Source organism: Festucalex cinctus, chromosome 21, assembly GCF_051991245.1.
Source record: "Festucalex cinctus isolate MCC-2025b chromosome 21, RoL_Fcin_1.0, whole genome shotgun sequence".
Lineage (NCBI taxonomy): Eukaryota > Metazoa > Chordata > Actinopteri > Syngnathiformes > Syngnathidae > Festucalex > Festucalex cinctus.
The window spans coordinates 3,065,639-3,092,878 of NC_135431.1; the positions used below are offsets into that span (position 1 = coordinate 3,065,639).

The 27,240-nt window shown below is 39.9% G+C and overlaps 2 protein-coding genes and 1 long non-coding RNA gene across 8 annotated transcripts in view; 1 reads left to right on the forward strand and 2 right to left on the reverse strand.

Moving 5' to 3' along the window:
- The window catches only part of sgk1 (serum/glucocorticoid regulated kinase 1), a 27,822-nt gene extending 12,288 nt beyond the window's left edge, over window positions 1-15,534 (reverse strand). The window contains exons 1-5 of one of the 3 annotated variants that reach the window (XM_077510596.1): window positions 15,289-15,534; window positions 7,186-7,365; window positions 6,011-6,241; window positions 1,302-1,529; window positions 415-472 (exon numbers count right to left, since the gene is read on the reverse strand). In XM_077510596.1, coding sequence (XP_077366722.1) covers window positions 415-472; window positions 1,302-1,529; window positions 6,011-6,241; window positions 7,186-7,365; window positions 15,289-15,519 — 928 coding nt within the window. In that variant the 5' untranslated portion in view covers window positions 15,520-15,534. Of the gene's footprint in view, window positions 1-414; window positions 473-1,301; window positions 1,530-1,604; window positions 1,791-6,010; window positions 6,242-7,185; window positions 7,366-7,847; window positions 8,071-15,288 lie in introns of those variants that run through there. The other 2 variants (XM_077510597.1, XM_077510598.1) reach the window with 2 other exon arrangements.
- LOC144010327 (uncharacterized) lies at window positions 14,330-17,152 on the forward strand. Its single transcript, XR_013281183.1, has 2 exons — window positions 14,330-15,536; window positions 16,667-17,152. It is a non-coding gene; the product is annotated as an uncharacterized LOC144010327 (long non-coding RNA).
- The window catches only part of aldh8a1 (aldehyde dehydrogenase 8 family, member A1), a 13,759-nt gene continuing 1,928 nt past the window's right edge, over window positions 15,410-27,240 (reverse strand). The window contains exons 3-9 of one of the 4 annotated variants that reach the window (XR_013281180.1): window positions 26,835-26,990; window positions 25,577-25,726; window positions 25,257-25,513; window positions 24,864-25,025; window positions 23,423-23,887; window positions 17,776-17,843; window positions 15,410-15,467 (exon numbers count right to left, since the gene is read on the reverse strand). Coding sequence is in view for 2 of the 4 variants with exons in the window: in XM_077510615.1 (XP_077366741.1) it covers window positions 23,435-23,887; window positions 24,864-25,025; window positions 25,257-25,513; window positions 25,577-25,726; window positions 26,835-26,990 (1,178 nt within the window). In the remaining 2 variants the exon portion in view is untranslated. Of the gene's footprint in view, window positions 15,468-17,766; window positions 17,844-22,813; window positions 23,888-24,863; window positions 25,026-25,256; window positions 25,514-25,576; window positions 25,727-26,834; window positions 26,991-27,240 lie in introns of those variants that run through there. The other 3 variants (XR_013281181.1, XM_077510615.1, XM_077510614.1) reach the window with 3 other exon arrangements.

The following is a 27,240-nucleotide window of genomic DNA, read 5'->3' on the forward strand; positions in this document are numbered from 1 at the left end:
AACAAAGATGAATATCTTGTGAAAGCTAATGCCATAATGGAGTTCCTAATGAGATTTTTTTTTTTTTTTTTTTTTATGTTTCTCCTGTGGATAATTAAAAGCAACCGCGGTCAGGTCAAAGCGACCCGAGAACATGATTGCTTTTCCTGACAAACGGATGTAACAAGAAAGTGAAATGGGATTTGAGCATAATATTTTCTGATCATGTCGGAAGGAGAGTTTCCTACTTCGATTTTTTCCCCCCACCCCTAATAAAATAAACAATCCACATGCTGCCAAAAAAATGAAGGAACCTGGAAGGCAAACTGCGATGATGACATACTGGCCTTGGCGGAGGTAAACAGTGACACAACAAGCATGAATGGTGAAACGGAGACAACGGGCGTCTGTCTTATTTATTGGCAGTCGACTTACGGTTGTCGCCGGGGCAACAGTAGCTGTCTGACTCGTTGCGGTAGGAAAGGTCCAGGGCCTGCTGGGAAAAAAATAAAATAAATAAACACTTGCTGTCAATCAAACGCACGACAGACAGCAAACACGCCACCAATCATTGGACACATCATCTCATTATATTAACTAACTCGCTGACTAACCAACATACAAACTACTGTTACTAACATGTAAATGAACAAAAATAACTAGCGGCGCTAACAAACAAATGAACAAAATAAATAGAACTAACAAATGTAACGAACACGTAAACAATTTCTAACTTGCTGCCAAACATACAAATTAACCAACGATCAAAAGAACAAACTAACGAATGACAAAAATAGCTAATTACAGTCACTCGCAAATTGACTCATTCAAACCCAAACACGTGTAAACACGTTTTTAATACTTTGTCCTTCACTCCCAAAAAACGTATTTACACGCATTTTGTTTTTATTTTATTTTTAATGCAAGAGCATACGGAAGACGTTGATGCAGTTTAGGACATGAAGAGGTGGCTGAAAGCAATGGGAGTTATTTAATAAAACGGCCAGCAGGTGGGAGCAGTTTATGAGATCAGCCATGTTGCAACAAGCTCTTTCTGTCAGTGTTTTCACCAGGAATGTGAATATTGTGAAACTTGATTATATCCATTTTCTTGACCGCTTATTCCTCACAAGGGTCGAGGGGGGTGCTGGAGCCTATCTCAGCTGGTTCTGGGCAGTAGTACACCCTGGACTGGTTGCCAGCCAATACTTGATTCTATTCTAATGCTATTTGCTGCAAAAGAGAAATTAGTACTACTTTTTTTCCTGATGAAAGAAGAGACTGATCTTTTGGTGTTGCAAAAAAGACAAGCGAGCACTGGCCTGCGTGCGCTGTCGCGGCTGCCAGACGTCGTCCAGGGCGTAGCCGATGAAGGGTCCGCTACACACGGCGCACTCCAGCATGACGGGGCTGGCCGCAAAGGTGAAAGGGGGCGGAGCCTGCACGCCAACCCCCCAAGACTGGCAACAGCAGCCCATGTGGACGTTGGGCACGCCGACGCCATCCTTCAATTTGCCGTGCGCACGCGACAGCATCTTCCACTTCCTCACCTGACAAAAAAAAAGTAATTCAACAAGAAAATGATTCATTCTTCCACGTACAAAAGAAAATTCAGAAAAACATACTATCAGCGTGTCTGCTCGGTACGGTATTTCTTTCCCGTGGAACCTCCGAACGGGTCGTCGCCTCCTCCGATCATAAACAGAGGTGCGATCTTCATGACACAGATCCCATTTAACATCTGCGGGGGGGGTGCTTGGCGGGACGTCTCGCTGTGCTTGGCCTCGTGTCGTCATAGCAACCCAGCCGTGTGCACGCTTGGCAAAAGTACTCACGCACGCACTACTTACGTATTCCGATTCGGAGATTTGTTGTTTCAAAACATGATACGGTATTGCGGACAATGTTGAAGCCTCATTTTACATGTCAATTTTTATAATCAATAAAATTTGAAACAATCCCGAGAACTGTCCGTGGTGTCACCACAGTTGTCAATAAAATAATGACTCAAAAGTAGACAATCTATTCATAATCCAGGTGAAGTAACGAAGTATTTCTACTCAGTTACTCCAGCCTACAGAGCTGCATGGGTGAAAGAATCCCGCTGTGTCTTCCTTTTTTTTTTTTTTTTTTCTGCACTGCAGACGGGAGTGAGGGATTATCCCCGTTCTTTGGACAGATTAAAACAAGACTAATCCACAAAATTCCCTCACAATGACGCTGGAAAGATTTTTGGATGAGTCCAATATGATGACATAAGTTGACATCTTGGTTTTTGATGACCTCGTTCATGGCAGCAAAAAGTGGAACGTCGCATCCATTTGGTCACCTTTACATTCATATACTTTTGATGACATTACAACAAATGTTTTAGGGATGCTCAATACCACTTTTTTTTTTTTTTTTTTCCAGACGAGTGCTCAACTCTTCAGTACTCACTGATACCAATACCAAATACTGATACCACTAAAAAACAAAAAACAACGACAGCCATATAGCCCAATGTCGCATTTATCCTTAAAATTGTATAAAATTAACGTCAATGTTCTAGTCTTCTCATTTCTAATTTGTCGTTCCTGATTGTAAAATTTGATATTTTCATTATTTTTCACGTACAATTAGTACCTTTTAAAAACACATTTTGCAACTTGCTGTCGACTGAAAATGACATCACAAGGGCTCGGGCAACCAATCGCAGCTCAGCTTGTGAATGTCACATGACCAAACGTTGAAAACAGGTGAGCCCTTTGTGATGTCATTTTCAGTCGACAACAAGTTACAAAATGTGTTTTTAAAGGTACTATTTGCACGTGAAAAATAATGACATTATCAAATTAATTATAGACAAAATATTTACTTTTTATTGCTATAATGTGCTAAATAAGTGAAGTATCCCTTTGAGATAGGTATACATAATAATTTACGTTTGTTGGACATTTTTTTTTAAATCAAATTAAATCAAATAAAATATGGGTTTTGATTTGTACTGATAAAAATATTTGTTAAATATCATTAAAAAAAAAACATTTGTACTGACATTTATATTTGTTAAAAATCAGAACAAAGTATACAAAATTTTATTCAAAATCTGAAAAAAAATGTACATAAATGTATCAAAATATATATATTTTTAACATCTGAAATTATAATAAGCTTGAAAAAGAGAAAAATGAAGTATGGGTGTGCATCTTTCTGAGCAAAACTCGATCATTAATGAATGACCTTGAAAAAAATATATGTATTATATGTTGTAATTTATTGAACGAGCTTTTGAACAGGTCACGAGGTCATTTGTGTGCTTCAATTTCTCATATTCCATTTTGCATTCAACACAGCAGGCTTGCATTTCATTTCATTTGTGCAGCAAGATCAACTCGGATCATCTTGTGAGATTTGCCAAAAAAAATATGCTGGAGCACACATAACGGCTGCGTCAGAGGAAGAAGAAGAAGAAAAAAAAAAGGCCACGAAAACATGCACGTACGCACGCACGACCTTCATGAGTGACAAGCGACTGATTAACTTGCCGTCTACGGGAATGTGCGAGCGACGCGATGACATCACCGCGGGGCGCAAAGGTCACCGCGGCGGTAAAACGTCGCGTCGGCCGCTAATATGTAAGCCGAGGTCGCCGGGTGCGTGCGAGCGAGCGGCACAACGAGGCTTGAAATGGAATCGCTCGACCGTCCGTCCGTCCGTTCATCCGTCCGCAGACCGCTCGGGCGAGCGCCAAAGATTTGTCATCGCTTGTCATCCTCATCATTCCATCAGCACGCCAAAAAAAAAAAAAAAAAAAAAAAAAGAGGAAAATTTACGTTTCAGCATTTGGCAATATAACATCTGATGCAGTGCTGCCATTGAGCAAGGCATCCCACCCCAGGTGGATTCCATGCAAACGCCGTGCAGGAGCAGACGGGACAAGCTTATCGTATTTCCTAATTTCAATCAAGAACCTGTCAAGACTTGTTCCAAACTTCCACAATTGCAGCGAGACGTGACAGGACCACATTTTGATTTTTATAGTATCGTACAAGACGAAAACGTAAACAAACGCTTCATGTTAGCATGAGCCAAACGATTAAATGTTTTAATCAAAATAGACTTGACTTTGATCCCTTTGGGATTTCCAGCAGCAATAAGAACAGATAATAAAATACAAAAATAATTCAATCAATCAATAAATAAGGTTATTATACCAGAGATTGAATTAATAATAATAATAAAAATAAATAAAAAAATAAAAATTAAATCAATATATAAATAAAGTTATTAAACCAGAGATTGAAATAATAATAATAATAATATTAATAATAATAATAATTATAAAAATAAAAAATAACAATTCAATCAATTAATTAAAAATTAAATTAATTAAAAAAAAAAAGAATCACATCTTAGAATTTTGATTAAACATGATTAATGACTTGATTAAAAAGGCTTTTTCTTTTTTAATAATTTTTTTTTGCCCACCAAATTTGAAGAGCACGTTATGTGTTAATTCTTGCGACATTTAATGTTATGAGGACGTCTTCAACAATTATTTTTTTTTTGATCCACTTCACACGCTCATCCTCCTCTTTTTCTAATCAGATAATTACTTGCATAATTTAAAATGACATTACAATGACAATATTCAAACATATATTAAACCCTTTACTTGAATGCGTGTAAACACAACCTACGGGTCTGCTTTCCTTCCCCTTTTTTTTTCTTTTTTTTATATCCTCCATTCACCATCACTGTTTACCCCGTGACCTTTTAGCTGATTTATTTTTACATTTCTTCAATCAACCCATTTTCAGCCCTCCCTCCCTCCCTCTGTTGCCGGTGTCATAAAAGTCAGCCTGCTGCTTTTGCCAGCATGACGAAAAGTGAGTCATCGAGCTGATCGGGCCGAGCGAGGGGGTCAAGGCCAAGCGACAGCGGTTTTAATGGCCGCGACACATCACCGCGCCGGAGGCGCTTTTTACGCTCCGGCTCAACACTTTGGGAGGACACCAGTGGGAAGAGGTCACGCGCAGACCTCCGCCAAGGCCACTTCCTCCTATTACAATTAAGTTATTCAGATTTTTATTCCCCACAGTTTAGTTGTTGTTTTTTTGCCGTGTAATAATAATAACTCCCATATAATGCTTCCGATTTACACCGTTCAAATTTCAACTTGCTTGAAAAATTCACATCTTCCGGGGTATTTATTGTCTGATTCCACATTGCTTACAGTATTGGCACAATTTAACGTTAAACTTTTCCCCATTCATTTTCAATGGGACTGACAAGTGAAGTTCCACTTTCCACGCCCACTTCCAGACATACAACTTCTCATCACTACCAGCTCTCTGATACTACTCGGTGCCACACTTTTGAAAGTAACCTGGAGGTCACGGGTTCAAATCCCATCTCCAACTGTACATTGCAAATGGCAATTATGCAAAGTGATTACACGCTAACCAACTATCAGCTACAATCAGCTAGTGCAGCGGACCGGTAAACAGAAGGTGGTAGTTGGAATCCCAGCTTCGCCAAATTGCAGTTCAAATTTTCTTTTAACTCATTTATCATTCAACTTCAAGTTATGACTTAAAAATTGCTAGTAATACTAATACTATTACTCCTCCTCATACTACTACTATTACTGGTAATTAATAGTTACTTTGCAATTTTCATATAATTTATCCTTCAATTTCCTTCATAAGCATTCAGCTTTCAGCATTCCCACGCAATTTCTGCAGAAATTGCACTTAGTCGAGTTTGAATGGCAAATTTCATTTTTTAAGCGTGTGCGTGCGCGCGTCTACCTGCGTGAGTGTTGGCACAGATCGTCCATTCCTGATATAACGCAACAATGGAATGTTTGGTAATGTTGTGAAAGTTGACACGAGTGCACTTTTAGTCAATCGACTCAAATAAACACGCAGGTGATCTACATTCAATAACTAATCCAAAAAATAAACTAAAACAACAAATGTTTCTCTCCACATGCAAATCACATTCTTGTCATGCAGGAAGTTGATTTGCCGCCATTTTCTCTCACCTTGCAGCTTTTGCTCTTGTCGTAACTTTGCGAGAAGTCGCACGACGCTTCGGGACGGTCGCGGTGGGCAGCACCGGCGCGGTAAGGCGTGCCGGCGTAGTGCCGGCAGCCGTACGGGGAGCGGGACGAGGCCGAGTGCGGGCAGCGCAGATCCTCGGCCGGCAGGTACGGCAGACATTTGCCCGCCGCCTTCTCCGTCGTCACTTTGGGGTTACGCATCCATCGACGCACCTTGGTGGGAAGACACAGAAGCGTCGTTTAAAAATATATGGAATTACGTAATATATGTAACTTTATGACAGGGGGAAGAATGTTTAATATTACAAAAAGGTAAAAAAAATAAAAATAAAGAAGAAAAAATGAATAAGACAACAGTCATAAAGTATAGAGAAAAAAATAAAGAATAAACAAAATGTTATCAGTATATCCTGTAATAATACAACAGTAGAAATTTTAAGTAAAATCAAATTTGGATTTTCAATAGAACAGACAAATTGTTGCTCCAATATTCTAACACTGATCATTTAAATCTCTCCCTGTACATGACTAACAAAACAAACACACACACACGCATGCGGCAGCATGTCGGAATGGAAATGTTCTGCGTGGCGACGACAACAAGACGAGGACATGACGCAGCTCGTCCGTCCGTTTGTCATGAAAACAAAGCGCTGAGAAGGAGAACAGCACATTTTAATGTCAAGCGTATTACGTCATCGCCCACTTTGGCCTTCCAACTTCCAACCTACTCGTACCATCATTTGGCTGCATCTGATAGGTTTACAACGGAAGGGGCTGGAACGTGCGGTCTGACGAGACTCAGCACTTCAGATGAAGGGACACAATTTCCAATTAAAGCACGATATGTAACAACAGAAACAATTCTGCTGCAGATGTTTGTTTACATCTGAAAAATGCGGTCAGACGAGACTCACCACTTTTTTTTTTTTTTTTGAGTAAGCTCAGTATTGTTCATTTGATAAGCTTACTGATTCAACATATCATCATCTCTTCACCTTAACCGGATACTTCAGAGTCTCGTCAGAGTCGTGAAGTTCAGAAGGTCAGGAGACCAGAGGAAAGATCAAAGGAAAGAGAGATGAAGCAAAGCGAAATCCAGCGAGTGCTGAGCTAGCGATGAGTGGCATCTTTGTGCGTGCGCGATGGCAACTCACCTTCCTCTTGACGAACTGAAAGGCCGAGCACTTCTTGAAGGAAAACGCCGTCGTCTTTTCTGCTCCTTCGCCTCCTCCTCCTCCTCCTCCTCGTCCTCCGTTCACCAGCTTCATGGCCGACACTGGCGCCCCGCGTGCCTCCGTAGATCCCAGGGTGACGGACGGGTGGCGGGGGAGGGCCTGGTGGGGAGCAAAAGAAAAAGGTGTGGGCGGGCTGTTACGGCATCGGAGGATGTCGGGAGGCCGCATGCGAACGGGAGAGGATGCATTTTTCACAAAAACTTTGCTTTCCCCCCCCTCCACTTTTTGGCCAGAAAGTTGTGCTTTTGGTGCAGCCACCTCATCCTCTACTGTTGATTAAAAAGAATGGGAAAAAATAGTATGGGAAAAAAATAACTCCATATTGCCAAGTAACGCCTTCACGATCCGCCGAGATGACGTCATGGAATTGTGTGGAGCAGCCAGGACACCTCGCAGCATTCCTTCATGCTAATTAGGCTGCAGCTGAGAGTTTTCTTTTTTGTTGTTGTTGTTGTTGTTGTTGACATTCCGCAAACGCTCCTGCTGATGCTCGTCACCCCGAGTGACAATCGTGAATATGAAAGTAACTCGCGTCTCTGTCTCGTCTGCCCGTCGGGACACGCACGCACGTCTTTCCTTACCTTGATGCAAAGCGGGCGTGCAGCTGAGACGTGTTTTACATCCGAGGGCCGTCACAGGTGTCGTCGTTCCGGAAAGCAGCTGAGGCGCTTCGGTTTTGGGCGGGGGAAAAAGGCAAAGTGCGAGCGCATGACGACGGGAGAGCGCGTCCTGCTGCTGCAGTGCACGACGCACTTTTATCAATGGAGGGAGTCCGCAGTGACGACGGCTTCTTCACCGCTCGCCCGCTCTCGCTCTCTCTCTATCTCATCAGCACCTTAACCCCCCCTGCACCACCCCTCATCCTCGTCTCAGTCCACATTTCTCTGAATGGGGGCTTCCAGTGCGTTTAATCGCCCTCGCGATATTCCCGACTCGGCATTTGCCCTTGACTAACAAACGTGGAAGCGGCCGGCCCAGCCTCGATTGACAATTTCCCGCAAATGTCCGCCACTTAACGATGCCATATAAGCACAAAACGGCGGCGACGCTCCCACTTTGGATGGGCAGCAAATTGAGCACCTCGTATTTCATACTTCAAATTTCTGCCGTTAAATTACGGTATTTTCATTGAGAACTTATGAGAAATGTGAAAATTAACAAAACATTCGGAAATGTACTTCCTTGGTGGAGGTAATTGTTGTATTCACGAATAATTGACCTCCCCTTAACTCATTCAAACCCAAAAACGTGTAAATACGTTTTTTAATATTTTGTCTTTCACTCCCCAAACCGCATTTAGACATTTTTTTTATTTTTTTTATGCAAGAGCATACAGAAGGCTTTGATGCAGCTTCTGACATAGAGGTGGCTTAAAGCAATGGTAGTTATTACAAAAAAAATGGCCAACAGGTGTCAGTAGAGTATTAGAGATCAACCAGAGCTATGTTGCAATAAGCTCTTTTCACCAGTGTTTTCACCAGGAATGTGAATATTTATGAAACGTAGCTATATTCTAATTCTAATTGCTGCAAAACGGAAACAGATACAACTATTCTTTTTTTTCCTGATGAAAGAAGAGACTAATCTTTCTTTTGGTAAGTTCCATGTTTTTATAGTAACAGAACACAATATTCTGTGGGTCTTGCAAAATCAGTCCAAATCCAGTAAAACAGCCAGGAGCTATAGGGGGTTGCTTTCATGAAAACGGGGGGTGAATGAGAGGGAGTGAATGAGTGAATGGGTGGGAGTGGATGAGTTAATATTTACACGAAAAACAAAACGCAAATAAACTAGTTATGAGATAAAAACAACAACGACAGGTGTTTGTGTGAATGTTCCACTGTATAGCATTAGCAATCCAATGAAGTTGCTTTTTTTTGTAGCCTACTAGCGACTTCAAAATGTACAACAGTGTTCCCAAACGTTTGTTTGGCGACACATTTCGAGAAAACACGCATGTTTGTAGTCTATATGAATGTCAAGCTAAGGCTAGCGCAATTCACAACCTAGCTTTAGCCTAGCATAATGATGTAGCCTATTTTAGCTTAGCTTAGCTTCCAATTCCTTCATAGGTTTCTTTTGTACTCACTGAGTTTTAGCTGAGAAGCTAACCCTCTCGCGCAACATTTAGCAATCAGGTGTGGAACTGCTGTAAAATGTTAACATTAGCATTAAGAAGAAGGCGCAATATGGGATTATGCTATCACAGCTGAACAGAGCCGCGATGGATGGCCAGCTAATCATGTGCTATATGTGTATTTATTTGTTATTCATTTATTTCTATTCGTCCCATAATCATTCAAAGGTCATTTGTGATTACATAAGGCCTCACGCATGGTGCCGAGTCATGACTCGGCAGTTTTGCCTGCACTTGAAGAACGAGGAAGCTTCTCTCCTCGGCAGCGGGATGAACAATGACTCGGCACTCTTCGCTGTCATCGTCACATTGCTGACTCAGAAGTCATAACAGAGCGGCAAGATGAACGATAACTCCAAAAAAGTCATTGAGGTTCACTCGAGGCTGATTCTCTCACTCTCGCATTTTGGTTAAACCACACCCACTATGCAAATCACACCCCCGCCTTAGCCAACATCTGCATTTCGGCCTCTTTTAGTGCCACTTCCCCTACAGACTCCTTGGGCTAAACAGTCATTATGTTAGCATTGACGTTAGCGTCATTCACGGAGCGCTTTCACTCGCTGGAGCGGAAAGTAAATCTCAAAAAATATAACCACGAGCATCAATTATTCTGTGATGTGGGGCCAAAAGAGGCTCCGCTGCGCCTCAGAATTCCAAATGAACGGCCATAAATAATTCATGGACCCCTTTCTTAAAACGCTTCACGGGCGGCGCTGATGATAAATCTCGTCTCATACATACGCAGGGAAAATATCACGGACGTTACAAACAAAAACCTGCGAGCGCAACGTCGTTTCAATGCATCTTGACACGACTGATTTTTTTTTAATGACTTAGCAGTGATGCAAAGGAATTACAGCGGAGGTGTTTGCGAACTTTTAATAGACGACGAGCCAAGAGGGAATCTTTTAAGGCAGCCGCGTTGATGGTCAGGCCGTGATTTACACGCCGCTAATGAGCTCCACCGGGCTTGTTTTCGTCGGAAGCTCCACAAAACCTCGGCAAGAAACTCCACGCGTCTTTCACATGCCACTTTCTCTCTTTTTTTTTTTTTCTTTCCCTGATACAGAATTTAAATGCAAAAGTTGACGAACGAGAAACTAGTCAACTAATAATGGCTTCGTAGTACATCGTTTTTAAAGTATAATAGACAAAAAATGCACATAAAATTAATATTGATGGACACCAAGGTTATTTTAGTTAACTAAAACTAACGAAAAAATGAAAACTAAAATTCCTAAAACAATTTCGTTCACAAAATAAAATAAAAAAGAAAATGCTTTTTAAAAAAAAAAACGAAAACTAACACAAACTCTCTTTTATGTTTACCAAACCAACTAAGACTAACTAATTATAATAAAAAAAATGTCCTTTGTTTTAGTCTTTGGCAATCAATTTAATGCATGAGCTTTTGGGGATGATATTAAATGTGATTTGAAGTCGATTTATTTTGATATGAAACGGAATAATGACGCTTGAAAGTGTGTCACGCAGGAATGATGTCATCTGGCGGCAGCCAATAGAAAAGCACCAAAAGATGACGTTGCTCCCATGGTGTTTTTCTTTTAAATACAAGAAATACACTTTTTTTTTTTTTTTTAACTAAAACTAATACTGAAACTAACTAAAACTAACCTAAAACTGAACTAATAAAAACTAACAGAATCACCCTGAAAACTAATTAAACTAACCAAATTTAAAAAACAAAGCTCAAAATGGAAAAAAAAAACAAAATAAAAATAACTAAAATGAAAATTCCCCAAACGAACCAACTAACAGAATCACCCTGAAAACTAATTAAACTAACCAAATTTAAAAAACAAAGCTCAAAATGGAAAAAAAATAAAATAAAAATAACTAAAATGAAAATTCCCCAAACTATGACAACCCCGGGAATGCTGAAAGCTGAATGCTAAGCTGAATGCTTATGAAGTCAATTGAAAGATAAATTATGTGAAAATTACAAAGTTTTAATTGAAGATAAATGAATAAAAAGAAATCCTTAGAAAAAGTTCAGTGTCAGTCCCATTGAAAATGAATGGGGAAAAGTTGATATTTAACAAATTTATGTGGGAGTTGCCCAGCAAGATAATTCAATAAATATATAGATTTTTTTGTGTCGCAATGGCCGAAGGAATCGTGAAAAATCTGCAGAATCGGGCACGTGTGGGATACTGCCAAGATCTCAGCACACACTTTTGCCTCCCACGCATCTCATACGCACACGCACACACGCGCGGGCCGCAGGCACGTGTCCACGCGCGTGTGCGTGGCGCTCGTTAGTCGCCGACAGTCAAGGGGAGAGATTTTTTTTTCAAATTTCACGTGAGCAACAAACACAAAAAAAACGCGTTTCCAAGCCAAGCAAACAAAAGATTTGCTCGTCACGTCGGATTCATGTTGTTCACGCGCGTGACAAAAAAAAAGAAAAAACAGGAAATGCAGGAAGGTGGCAGCCCATCACTCATCGGACAAAAACAATACAAAACAGCAGCATCCTTCAGTTTATTCACGTCGGACAAAAAAGATGTCAGGAAAACGTGCGGGGAAATTAACAGCAAAAAAAAAAAAAAAAATGAGTTACTATTTCCAGCCTGACGGGACGAGTGCAGCGCACGAATATGCGGCAGTGCTGCTGCATGAAAATGATGATTATTATTTTATGAGGGCGACGTGGAGTCAAGAGGTTTGTAAAGAAAAAAAAAACAGACTTCAAGATTGTATGTCTTAGAGTTTTGTATTTTAGCTCATAATATTTTATCAGTTCACCAGCACTTGTTAGCTAACCCAAAACCAAACTCGACAAAATCCAAAGACGATTTCTTAAATATTTTTTTTTGCATTATTATAAAAGTCCACCAACAATAACACCAGAATTGTCTTTTTTGTCCAACAAGCCAAAAAAAAGCCACTTAAAAAAATAAAAAAAGTTTCTCTCTCTCTTCATGGCGTGCATGCACTCACAGCGTAATAACGAGGCACTCTAAACAAGTCAAAAGCCCCATTTCATACAGCAACTGTTTAGCTGGGCCAACAAAAGCTACAAAAAAGCGACACGCTTTAAAAAAAAGTTTCTCTCTCTCTTCATGGCGTGCATGCACTCACAGCGTGATAACGAGGCACTCTAAACAAGCCAAAAACACCATTTCATACGGCAACTGTTTATCCGGGCCCAAAAAAGCTACACGCTTAAAAAAAAAAAAATGTTTCTCTGTCTCTCTCTTCATGGTGTGCATGCACTCACAACGTAATAACGAGGCACTCTAAACAAGCCAAAAGTCCCATTTCATCCACCAAGTCTTAAAAAAAAAAAAAAAAAAAAAACCTCTCCTCGTTCCTGAGCACACACTCATGGCCAACAATGAGGCACTCTAGAGCGGCCACGCCAGCAGACTATCCAAAGTGAAAGTCGATTACTGGGATGCTAGCATAGCTAGCTAACAGCACTTCACAACTGGATAACGGCTAATGCCAATGAAGTTGCTCAAGTTATTCTAAAATGGCGGCGAGACGCTGGACGCCATTTTAGACATGACCAAAACGAAAAAAAAAAGGTTTCCTCCACACATTTGTAAACAAATGCTCGCCTTGCCTTTCGAGTCATTTCAGCGACTGATTGACGTCAAATCGGAGATCCCGATCAACAATGCAAGGCAGGAAGTGCATTTTTGACAAATGATGTAACTTTTTCCATCAACAAGTCGGAACGCGCTCGCACTTGCGCAACATGACGACTCGTTTGGCCTTTCAACTTTGTCTCACTGCTCAACGTTCGACGACTGTGGTGGTGCTCAAGTCTTCGTTTGGAGCCTTAAATGGACATTTTCAAGATGGCTTTCCGTCATGTGACGAGCTCGTCATGTCAAACCGGCTTGCCGAGGATTTGTTCCTAGTCTTATGACATCTTTAAAAAGCACGTCAGGCTGTCAACATTCGGTCGTTTGACTCTCCGCACCGTTTGCGCTGTTTGTCACCGGTCGCTATCACAGCGCTAATCGATTGCGTCGCATCTCGCTTGTGACTGCAATGCTAGCGCACGTCCCTTGCGTGTTTTTTCACGTCCGTGGCCAATAAAGATGATTGTGATCCCCTTTTTCAGCGAAAAGCAAGAACCCGACTGCTTTTGAACGACGTCCAAGCGAAAGGTGGACCGCTACATAGATGCTAATTAGCGTTAGCGTGATGCTATCTGAGCAAAATGCTAAGCCAAGTGGTCGTACACGTCTGAGTTAGACGAGCAAACGTCAACATTAAACATCTCAAATTCTCTCAGATTGTTGAAAAGCGAGTTGAGTTTATATGCTTGTATCTCAAACGACGACTCACATCTCGTCTTATGATCGCCGTCGTACGTTTGACGCTCCCGCCCAGGTAACCTTCTGCCTTGTGACTTTTTTTTTTTTTAACAGATCTGGCAACCCGATGGTCCGTACGAAGGAGGCGGGCCGATACCTGGCCGGGGTCGGAATGCGGGGACGCCATGTTCCCGTCAAGACAAACATTATGCAAGCCAAGAATGCGGGGCGGTCACTTCATCTCGCCAACAAGACGGAAGGCTTTTTTTTTTTTTTTTTGCAGCAGCAGCAGCCAGCTAGCTGATCTTTCCGCCTTCGAAAAGACAAACAACAACTAGTGGAAGGATCAGCTGGCTGCAGTGCGTCAATTAGCGCTCGACGGGGCACCGCGCAGTGATACGAACAAACATAAAAGTAGTGCCTAGCGTCTGACTTTTTTTCAGAAAAGGAGTATTGTGATGGAAATGTATCACACTTTTGAATACAATTTCCAAGTAAACAAATGTAGTATGTTTTATGACTTCTAAGAATTCCTCCTCCTCCCCGTCAAGCATGCGGCGCAAGTCAAATCTCAACCTGGAGCTGTCAACCCCCCCCCCCCCCCCCCCTCCCATTGGAGCCGCTCGGAGATTCCGGCGAGCGCGCCAACAATTGAATGGCAAGACAAGACTTCAAAGCTGCCGATGCCGCCGCGATAAGGAAGTCTGCGTGCTATTTACAGACACGCGCTTTGTTCTGCCGCATGCCAATCATCTCCCCTTTTTCTTTGCGTTTACCCTTTGAATTGGGGTGCGCTATGATGACATATTAACGTATGGTGTGGAAGGACGCGGGACAAAAAAACAATTGGTCTCAAAAAGGCCTCAAGCTTGAACTCTTTGACCGCCAAAAACGTTTAATAACGATTCGTAAACTCACGATGTATGCCGCCATAAACTTTAAATGACGTCAACTACGTTTTTCTAATCAATGTTAAGTGCCACGTCGAAGTGCAGCACTGCCTGGTCAATGGGTTGTGGAATCAAAAACACCCACCAACTATGGTCAGCAGATGGCAGCATTGTATCTCTTTTCAATGGGCTGCCGGTGCATGGAATAGTGATAGAGCAATGTTTGTTTGTTTTTCAAGGCCGATACCGATACAGATTATTAGTAGTCAAGGAGGCCGATAACCGATATTTCAAGACAATATTCATTTGCTGTAAAAAAAGAGAAAAAAAAACTTTTTTTTTTTTTTTTTTAAACTATATTGATAGATTTGTTTTTAACAATTATAACAAAAATTGCAGGGAGCTTTCAGGGTCATTAGCATGTATTAGGCTAAAAAAAAAAAATTACAATTAAAAAGAAAATAGATCCCTAAAGATTTCTGCTGTAATTTTTTTTTTAAAATAAAATTTCAACATAATTTCCTAATTTATTTATTTTTAATTAAAAAGTGTAGGGAGTTCCGATTATGTATATAACGGGTGTGTACATTTTCTCAAATCGATGTCAAACGATGTCGCCATGCTAATTGTTGACGAAAAAGGCGCTAACGTGTTCCAAGCTAACAAGGAAGTACGAAGCGCTGTTCTGGGCACTGACCTGCCAGTTGAACGTCGTCTCGGCGTGGACGCCCCCAAAGTCCACTTTGGTGGTCCTTTTCTTGTCCACTTCCTGCTTCGGGCGGGCAGCTGCTTCCTGGCGCCACGGCGATGAGCAAGCCGCCGTCGCCCGCCCGTCCGTCCGTCCGTCCGTCGGGGAGGGACAGCGAGGAGCCCAGACTAAGAGGAGACACAACAGATCCACTTGGAAGAAGAACAATCGGAGTGGCATGCTCACAAACAATACAGGTTGACACTTGATTTGGGGACTATTGAGTGGATTTGAAAAAGTCAACACACCCCTGTGATTATTGTGTAAAATCATTTCAATCATTTCCTCCCAAAAAACGTATAAATATGTTCTATTTTAAACGTTTTAAGTCTCACAAAGATCATAAAGAAGGCTTTGATGCAACCTCTCAACTGCAAAGAACGGTTGAAGAAATGGTAATTATTACACAAACGGCCAGCAGGTGGCAGCAGAGTATAAGAGATCAACCAGGACCATGTAGAAAAACAGCTCAATTACTCAAAATTCTCAATAGATTTGTGAATAATGTTGAAACTTAGCTATAGTCTAATGCTAATTGCTACAAAACGGAAACAGATAGAAACATCCTTTTTTTCCCCCCATGTTTTTATAGCAATAGAACACAATATTCTGCGGGCCTTGCAAAATCAGTCCAAATCCAGTAAAACAGCCGGGAGTGAAGAGGGATTGTTTCAATTAAAGTGGCTGCCAGTGAATCAATTAACATGACAATTCAATTTATTTTTAAAACATCTTTTCAGAAGTAAAAAGGAAAAAAGAAAAAAAAAACACTGTCATGTGGTTGCAGAAGTGTTCACACCCTCTTATAAGCTATGTCCTTGTTCAGAATGACGCAATCATGCTTGTGAGTCATGTTCAATGTGAGTCAGAACACAGCTGACACCATTTAAAAGTGACCCCAAATAAAGTTCAGACGTTCTAGTGGGCTTTTGTGGCAGATTATTATTATTATTTTTTGTGTGCAAACATCGACTGCTACTTGGAACTGTTCATAATTCCTTCCACCTTACGTTTAACAGATTTGAATTTCACTTTGATATTTTTACTTCCTTTCTTGAAACGTTTTGTACAAGAGAAAATGCTTTGAAATGATTTATCTTTTGCCTCTTATTTTACTTATTTTTTTATTACAAAAACTTTGAATCGGGGTGTGTAGACTTTTTATTTCCACTCTATGCAGCAATCATTTGTCAGTTATTATAAACAATTTGTTCCCCACTGTAGCATGTTATTTATGTGTTTTTAAAAACCTTTTATCATCTTATTAACATTCTTTGACTTTTTTTTTCTTTTTTTCTGGCTTGCGGGCATGAATTGTGATGACAAGACGGATACGGCAGGAAAAGCGGGCAAGAGAGGGCGAGCGAGAGGGAGAAGCACATCAAAGTCGACGCAGGCAGAAGAAGCTCAAGGAGAAAAGTTTCAAAAAAAAAATAAAAATAAAAAATAAAAAAGAAGAAGATGAAGAGCGAAGGAAGATGAAGGCAGCAGAAAGAGCATTGCTGATGAGCTCCACTCCAGCTCTGCGGGGGAGCGCCGACTGCTTTCCCGCACAACACACGTGCACGCACACCCCTACACACAGTATTTATACATAGATTGTTATTTATCGATATAGAACTTATATAATTATATTGACAATAAATTACATTTTGACCTCTTTAGAATGCGAGGTTGGTGTTCCACAAGGGTCTGTTCTAAGGCCGCTACATTTTTCTCTGTTTATTAACATGCTACCAGACTTCTGTCAGAACATACACGTGAAGTTATTAACAATTTTTAAAACAATTAAAACATAATTCCTAAAAAAAAATATAAAAAAAAAAAAAAAATCACACCAAGTATTTGCATAACAATTCTTAATAAAAAATAATTTAAAAAAAAAAGATCATACACTTGATTTGCATACCAATTCTAAAAAAAACTGCTTTTGAATTATAAAAAAAGAACCATATGTGAAGTATTTGCACAACAATTAAAAAAAACTTAAATAAAAAACACACGTGAAAGTATTTGCATACAATTCTAAAAAAAAAACTTTTAAATTGTAAAAAAAAAATCACACTATTTACATACTAATTCTAAAAAAAAAAAATTAAATGATAAAAAAGATCCATACACATGAAGTATTTGCATAACAATAAAAAAAACCCTTAAATGTAAAAAAAAAAACACACGTGAAGTATTTGCATAACAATTCTAAAAAAACAACCCTTTTAAATAGAAAATTAAAAGAAAAAAGAAAAAAAGTAATGACTAGCATTGTGTTTTTTTGTTGTTGTTTTTTTAAACAGTGTTTTTAATTAAATCGTGTTTAAATTTGACGGTGTCCTTGAGTGTCTAGAAAGGCGCCTATAAATATAATGTATTATTATTGAGGTTTTTCCAGGATATTTACTTCTTGTACAGCAGGAAAGTAGCAAAACACTAACTCACGCTCACGCAGAAGCTGCTGTGGGTCACAGCTCACACGCTCATGTCACCTCACCAGGCTCCGCCTCTATCTTGAAGGACATGCATGTAAACAGACAATTTCAAGTGTTGAAATATATTCACGGTATGTTTCAAAACATAATTACGTATGCCGACTTCCACTGTTGCTAACATGACTCAGCATTTCTTGCTTTCTATCCCACAACAGACTGAAAGAAAAAGGACAGAATGCTCCAGATTGCTGGCGGTGTCATCATCTTGTTGCTGACCAATCACAACCTGCGTCCACGCTTTGTTGATGAGCATGCTGTTTCCCCGACCGACACACACACACACAGACAGTCAAATTGATTGCACACATCAGCAGGGTCGTAAAATTCTCATTGGCTGAGGCAGTTCGGCCACCAGCCAATGAGCGAGCGGGAAGGGGCCTGCGGATTGGCAGCCTGGTAAAACTACTCGGCAACTGTGGCGCTAGTTCGTGTACGCGCCAATTCGCGCACACGAAGGCCACATGAGGCGAGGGAGGGAGGGCGGACAAGTCTGGCATGCAAAGGAGGCAAATACGAAAACCGCGCCGCAGTGAACGCATCACGAGGCGAGAGAAGCAACAGATGGAAGCAGAAGATGATGCGGGGCACTGCAGCAACGTTGACACTCTGGACTTGTGGTTAGCACTCATGCTAATATGTTCCTTTTGTTAAAAATAGATTTCAGTCATTTGGGGGGAAATCACAAAGTAGAGTGTTTTCACATTCTCTCAATTTTCAACACCAGTTGGACAAAAATGGCACAAAAAAAAAAATTCTGCATTTCCAAAGGTTGTAATTGTTGCTTCATGTTTTTTTTTCTTTTTAAAATGGTGAAAATTTTATTTCTGATTTTTATTATTATTTTTTTGAATGGCAAAAGAAAAGAATTTCTGGCCGATGTAAAACTGCACAATTTTCTTAAAGTATTTTTCTTTTCTATTTTTAAACACATTCTCTCAAATTTTGCTATAAAAACATTTCAGTTTTAAGAGTGCCCAGAAATGTAACAAAAAAGGCATTTTATTAAAAATAAATAAATATAAAGAAATTTGCATTTTTTTTAATTTTTTTTTTAGGATTGGTTAATTTTCACTTTTTTTAAGCTGGTAAAAAATAATAATAAAAAATCCAACAGTTACATCTCTTTTTTTTTCATTACAACTTGTTGATTTTTTTTTTTCCAGATTTTTTTGAGAATCGCAAAATAAAAAAAAATTAAAAATTGCCTTTCCAACTGGTCGGAAAAGTGCACAATTTTCTTAAAATACTTTTCTAATTTTTGAAACAAACATTTAGGTTCAAGAATGCCCAGAAATGGTAGCCCCCACATCACCAAAAAAAAAACAAAAAACAAAAAAACAAAAACAACAACAACAAACAAACCAACAAAAAAAAAGAGGGATTGATGACAACCAGACTGTTGCAAAATTTTGTAGTTTATTTAAAAAAAAAAAAAAAAAAAAAGGGGGGGGTGTTGTAGTCGACGCTTGCAAGATATGAACTCGGGTAAACTTTCTCTTCTCCTTGCCTGGCTATTTATGAGTTTGGTGATGCCAAATGCGTGCAGAAAAAAAGATGGGATGGTCATTCCGATATGACAGTTGGGCATGTTGGGATGTGAAAAATAGTACGTCGCGTTCTTTCTGACTCGCGCTATTGTTCTCGTGCGCACAAAGAGAACAATGGCAGCGATCCACTCATGCGCTTCCCGTGCGGTGCCTCGTCGTCTGCGAGTGTCTGCCGTGCACGAGCGGGGGTTAATCGGAAAGCAAATGCATTTTTGCGATTTCCAGAAGCTTCCTGCACCTTTTGTCACAAATCCAAATGTGGCCCCCCGCGCGTGTGTGACTCATTAGCGGGATTATGAACTTGGACTCCACGCGGTGGACATCATGAAACGTCTTGCCCGGATGCTGACTCGGCACGCCCGGCGCCAAATATGTACTTCATGTACGGCAGCTTCGCGAGCGGACAAAACCGTAACGTCAATCGCCGGAAACGTTTCCGGAAGCATGCGGTGACCCTGCGGACCGGTTCTTGTCACGAGATGCCGCAAAAAAAGGCGCCAGTTGACGGGGGTCGACCTCGCCGTCCAAGTCAAACGAGCAACCAATTGACCTTGCGCGACCTCCATTTTGTAAATATTGCAAAAGACTTTCAGGGTCATGACGCAAAAACGGACGCACGCGTATCGACAAATCTGGCTGGCCTAATAGCCTCATTGCCTTTTAAGGACTTTTCAATATTACTCTCACAATAATAGCTGATAGTGATACATTGATGAAAACAGAAATAAAAATACTCCACAAAGTGCTTTTTGTTTTCTTTTTGAAAATATTTTCAAATATGATTTAGGCCACAAGGCTAACAGGCTAACGATAACGAATGCTACTTATTACGTGGCATTTTCCCCGCAGTAGAGGGGGCCGGGTGAGCACATTTAAAAAGTTATTAGGTCCTGCGTGGACCCCGAAAAGGTTTGACGAGGTCAATCGTGAGTGTCAACATGTTTGCACCCGAGCGAGAGAGAAAGGAGAGAAAAGAAAAAAAAAAAAGAAAAGAAGAAAAAAAGAAAAAAAGTCACGTGTTTTGTTTTTTTAACGCGTGGGTGCCGTTCTTGTTTTTTGTTTTTTTCGGACACAATATGTGCCAGGCCAGGTCAGCGACCCCTCCCGCGCGTAGAGAGCCACGTTGTTTGCGCATGAGGGGGCGTGGTCTCGCAAGCGGTGTGTCTCAAAGCGGCCAATAGGATGCGGTTGCACGTGCACAGACCAACTTGACATCAATGGATGGAAAATGCCAATTCTGAGCATGATGAAATGCAGTTGAAGCAACTTTGGTGACCTCCACCAGGGAGTTTTTTTTTTTTTTTTTTTTTCATGCTGTTTGTAAGTGAGAATCATTCACATTTTTATTGTTGACGCATGTTCATTTTTAGTGGAAGAAATTACATTTTTCCCCCCATTTTTAAAAATGAAAGTCCTATTTTTGTGATTAAAAAGTACAACTGTATTATTGAAAATAAGTCTAATTTTGATAGTCATAAACTTACGAGAAGTCAGTCGGAATTTGAAGTAGTAAATTTAAGTTATGTCTTACAAAAAAAAAAAAAGTTCTTTTGGGAGGGATATATCTTGTAGTAATTGTAATCTGTATAAATATTTCCCCAAAATTTTTAATATACACCAAAAAATGTTTTGCTCTCTCAAAATGTTAAATTTGAACCTCTAAACGTGCAAAATTTTTTGGAACACAAATGTTAAAATTTGGAACCACATAATTGTCAGTTTCAGCACATAAATGCAAAACCTAACCTCAATTTTTCAAAATTTATAGCAAAACTAACATTTGGAACAAAAATGCTATATTTTATATATTTTTTAAAAATAGCAATGCAACATATAGCCCTAAAAGAGTTACATTTTGCTCAAAATTGCTACAAAAACAAGCTCTTGTTTTTTTTTTCTCCATTTGAGGCCAAAAGCGTCGAACGTGGCATTTTCCCCGCAGTAGAGGGGGCCGGGTGAGCACATTTCAAAAGTTATTAGGTCCTGCGTGGACCCCGAAAAGGTTTGACGAGGTCAATCGTGAGTGTCAACATGTTTGCACCCGAGCGAGAGAGAAAGGAGAGAGAAAAAAAAAAGAAAAAAAGTCACGTGTTTTTGTTTTTTTAACGCATGGGTTTCGTTCAACGTTCAGACTTGTCAACAACGCTGGCGTGCGACGCGCCGTAGTATGTAGGCCGCAGGAAAAGCAGGTAACTCCAGGTTACGTCTCTCCTCGCCCGTTCAGATCAAATCGCGTTCCTGGACGGCCTCGGGAAAAGATCCTTTCATATTTCACCAAATGAAAACATCAATCCGTTTGTTTTCTTTTGTCCTCATTAAGGGTCAAAGAGGTCATCTTGAGTTTATCCTGACTGAGCTAGCTTAAAGCTAACATAATGAAAAACACAACTGACATGCCAACAAATAGCATTGATAAGCTAAGAAAGAAAGAAAGATGAACATTATTCTGTTTTAATTTATCTTGGTATTTTTAGAACCAGTAGCCCCCCCCGGCTTCTCATGTTGTCCTTGGGGCTAACTAGTATCCAATGGCACTATGATTTGGTTTGTTTTTAAGGCCAAATTACATGAATCCAGAGCAAAAAGCCATCCATACGTCCTCATGAAACTCATTTGTTTATATGACTGCATTATACTGCCCCCTGGTGGCCGAGTCACAAACACCTCAATTAATGATAATGGACTGATACTGTCAAATAACAAGACTTTCCCCGTGGTTGGAGTTTGCGATGCTGTCCCTAATATTTCGGTGAATATATTGCAGTTGTTTCTTGGCACAACAACATGTCCGACAGAATTTTCCGTGCAGGCAAGCGCGAGCGTTTGTTCGCCTCTCCTTACGTCAGCGAGTCAATCGGCGCCACGAGGGCAACAAACTTTGCTGGACTCGGAGCGGCGACGCAAAGCAGAAGGAGAACGCAATGACGTGGGAAGGGGGCCAAAGTCTTCCCGCTTGCCTGCTTGCTTGCTTGCTTTCGAGCGTCATAAATTCATAAACACGGCAGCCAGCAGGCCCGTTTTTGCTGTCATCAATCTTGGATTGACGTGACATCTGATGACGTAACTTTCCCATCAGATACGCGTCAACAAGTGTACGTAATCAACCGAACGGCCATAATATTAGGTACAGGTGCACAAGTACGGAGGAATTGCGCCACACAGTGGTGCTCAAGTGCACTGCACTCATGTTTTCACATCATTTATTTTTTTTTTCACCAGATTTTAAAAATGAACATTTAACTTTCAAATGTTTACTTGGAATAGTGGATTTTTTTTTCAAGTCATAATACTATCACTATTGTAATGAAAGAAAAAAATTGGCAAATTAGGACTTTTTTTTCTCATAAATATTTTGTAGTGATTTTATTGACAATAATCAATAAATCAATCAATAAGTTATGGAATTATAAGAAATCTGAATAAAAATACAATTTTGCACGATTGTTTTCACATAATTTATTTTTTCACCACATCTTAAAAATAAACATTTAACTTTAAAATGTTTACTCGGAATAGTGTTGTTTTTTTTGTTGTTGTTTTTTTTTAAATACTATCACTATTGAAATGAAATAAAAACAATTCTCAAATTACGATTTTTGTTCTCATATTTTCTAGTGATTTTTTTTTACTTTTATGACTTCATTCCCTTAAAATAATTAAGTTATGAAATTATAAAGAAATTAAAGTCATAATCACAATATGTATATATTGTTTCATATTTGTATTAGACATTATACACTGTATTACATACCCCATTATTTTATTGATTGTTAATTCATCGATTTAATACTTTCAAAAGAGTGGCTTCTTTCTTCCGAAATAACTTGATAAAATAATTGTATTCTTGTAAAATTGAATGTTTAAATATTACAAAATTATAGTTTGGAAAAATGATGGCAAAATTATTTAATTAAAAATTATTAGTATTATTTTGTTTTCCCCTAATAGAATGTAAATGTTGGAAGCAGAACTCCATTATAGGAGCAGTTCTTCAGGTGTGGTGGAAAAACAAAATCGGACCAAATATGGAGAAAAGCGCCGCTGCCACACCTGCGAGCCGATTCAGTATTTGACGGTGACGCTCTTGACCTCGGTGAAGAAGCGGTAGGAATCCTTGCCGCCTTCCCTGCCCACGCCGGAGCTCTTCATGCCCCCGAAGGGCATCTTGAGATCCCGGACCAGCCAGCAGTTGGTCCACACCAGACCCGCCTGGAGGCCGCCCGCCACCCGGTGCACCTTGGCCACGTCGCGGGACCACACGGCGGCCGCCAGGCCGTAGCGCACGTCGTTGGCCAGCGCCAGCGCCTGCTCCTCGCCGTCGAAGGGGACGACGCAGGCGACGGGCCCGAAGATCTCCTCCTGCATGAGGCGCGAGTCCTGCCGGACGCCCGAGATGACGGTGGCGGCCATGAAGTAGCCGTCGGCGTTGCGCTGCGGGAGCGCCAGCGGGTCCACGCCTTCGCCGCAGTGCACCGTGGCGCCCTCCGACTTGGCCAGAGCCACGAAGCCGCGCACCTGCACGAACAATTTCATATGCTAAAAAAAAAAAAAATCTAAAAAAAACTGCCAGATTTTTAATCTTGAGGCGTCGTAATGCTGCACGGCTCCCGCAGAGTGACGGAAAGGGCGAAGTTGCACGACACTTCACAGACGTTTAAACGTTCAAGAGACAAATATTCCATTAATATTAAAAATCCTGTCAAATTTAAAACGCATATTGACCAATTTGATTCTTGCAAAATGATTTCATTATGTTTCTGATATTTTACAAATGTATTTTTATAAAACATTTATTTCTGTTTTTTTAAATCGTGTTTTGTGATAAAATTAAAATAAAGTCTTAATCAAATGAATCATAACTTTTTTTTTAAAATATGAAAATCTTATTTTATCAAAAAAAAAAAACATTCCAGTAACAAAATGTCTATTTTTATAAAACTGAGATTTTGAATGATTCATGAGTTAAAAAATAATGAAATCTTATTCTCTCTAAAAAAACAAAAAAAAACAAAAAACATTCATAACAAAATGATTTTATTCTTGTAAAATTGAGGTTTTTACAAAAGAACTCATGAGTTAAAAAAAAAAATGAAAATCTTCTCTTTCAAAAAATTTCTAGTAACAAAATTACTTTATTCTTATAAAACTGAGGGTTTTTATAAAATGACTTAAAAAAAAATACTTTTTAAAATATGAAAATCTCTCAAAAAAAAATTATAGTAACAAAATGGCTATTTTCATACAACTGAGGTTTTTATAAAATGAGTAAAAAAAAATGAAAACCATTATTTTCTCAAAATAAAAACTAGCAAAATGGCTATTCTTATAAAACAGGTTTTTATAAAATGTCTCATAAAAATGATTTCTCTCTTAAAAAAAAAAAAAAAAAATCTAGTAACAAAATGATTTCTGATAAAACGGAGTTGCTTTTTTTTTTTTTTTCCCAATTCAGTGTTCAGTTTGTTTTGAACGCGTGTTTTGCATTTCCCACCTTCTCCAAGTGCTCCTTGCTGATGAGCGCGCCATTGCTGCTGCCGGGGTCCGAGGGCACGCCCGTCGTCCACTTCCTGGCGGCGGCCACAAACGTCTCCAAGAAGGCGCCGTAAACGCTCCGCTCCACGTAAATCCGACTGGTGCACAAGCAGATCTCTCCCTGGAGGAAACAGTACATTTGTCAGCAAATTGAGACAAGATCGTCATATGAAATATTTTATTTGACTACTCTTTGTGACATTTCAGTTTGCTGCTGCTGCGTTTTGAACTTTTTCTCAAGGAAAATATGAGCCTCGGCTCGGCAAATGTGCAACACTCCACAATGGTGCTCTATCGCCCTCATGTGGTCACTCCTGTTCACTACACTTTGCAAAAAAACGTCTCCCCTCACCTGATTGGAGAAGCTGGAGCGGACGGTGGTCTCGATGCACCGATCCATATCGGCGTCGGCGAAGATGACGGCGGGGTTCTTGCCGCCGAGCTCCAACGACAGCTTTTTGCAGTAGGGGGCGCTGCGCTCGGTGATCCGCCGGGCTGTCGCCGTGGAGCCCGTGAAGGAGATGAGGGGGACGTCGGGGTGTCCGACGAGGGCGTCCCCCGCCCGGGCGCCCGTCCCGAACACGACGTTGACCACGCCGGGCGGAACGCCTGCAGGAAGCAAAGCAGAGCGGAATCGACCGTCGTGTTTTCGGGGCGAGACGCGGCCCTTACCGGCCTGCTGCATCAGCTTGCACATCATCCAGGCGGTCACCGAGGTCATCTCGCTGGGTTTGGCCACCACCGTGTTGCCGGCGGCGATGGCAGGCGCGATCTTCCACGTCAGCAGGTACAAAGGAAGATTCCAGGGGCTGATCAGACCAGCTACACAAAACATTGACAACCACAAAACATTTGCTTTGTTTTTTCCCCACTGTGGTATGTCAAACGCGCTTTGTGCAGTGTTCTCTCATTTATCGCGGGTTCATCTTTTGCTGTGCTTTTTGGTTGATTTTTTTCGTCTTTGCACGGCCATATCTCTCAACTCAACTCAATTTATATAATGCGGATTCGGCTCGACGGGACCTTTCCAAAGGTGTCTGTCTCGCCGCTCCACGACATTGCATTCCGGAGATAGAAAATATATACTGTGCTGTATAATAGGTAAATAAAAAATAAATAAAAAAATAAAATAAATAAATAAATAAAAAAATCCCCCAAAAAACCATACTTTTAATGGAAAAAAAAAAAGACTAAATAAAAAACAAAAACGAATGAAAAAAAACATTCATAATAAACTAAAAAATAATAGCAAAACAAATGAAAAGATATACTGTGCTGTATACTGTAATAAAAAAAAATTAATGGGAAAAATGTATGTAGATGGAAAAAAAAAATAAAAAAAGAACATATATGATGAATAACAAAGCATTTCTAATAAAGTAAAACTCATACCAAAACGAAAAAAAAAACAATGAAAAAAAATTCTGTGCTGTATACTGTAATAATAAAAAAAAAAAAAAAAAAAAAAAAAAAAAAAAAAAAAAAACTTTTTAATGGAAATAATGTAATAAATAATGTAAATGAACAAAGAACATATAAGATGAACGGAAAGGCATTCATTATAAACTAAAAAATCATACCAAACGAAAAATGTATAATAAAAAAAAAAAAAAAAAAAAGTATACTGTAATAAAAAAACAAAAACATACTTTTAAAGGGAAAAAGATGAATAAATGAAAAACAAAGCTATATTATGAATGAAAAAGCATTTCTAATAAAGTAAAAATCATACCAAAATGAAAAATCTATATATAATAAACAAAAAAATATAACGGATTTTTTTTTTTTTTTTTTTTTAAACGCGGATTTCCATTATCGCGGGTAGATTTTGGAATGCAACACCCACGATAAACGCGGGAACACTGAATACTTTCAATAAAATAAATCAATCAATCATCTCCTAGCGCAAACATGTCACAAGTATTCTTACCGACTCCTACGGGGCAGCGCACGGTGTAGTGGAGGCAGCCCATGTGGTCCATCTGGCTGCAGTCGGTGGTGTGGTGGAGCACCGACGAGGCGAAGAAGCGGAAGTTGTACGCCGAGCGGGGAATGTCCACGGTCCGCGCAAACGTCAACGTCTTGCCTGCAAATGTTGCGCCGGCAGCCGACAAAATGCAGCACAAGAAAAACATTTTTTTTTTAAATGGACGCTTAATTCCATTAAACATCAACTGAGGTGTACCGCAAGGCTCCGTGTTTAGCCCCTTTCTTTTCTGTCATGCATTGAAATAAGTTTTTTTTTTTTTTTTTTTTTAATCACATTTTTCAAATTCTGCAAAAAAGCAATTCCTTTCAGAACCATCATCAAATTCGCGTTTACCACTGAAGTGTTG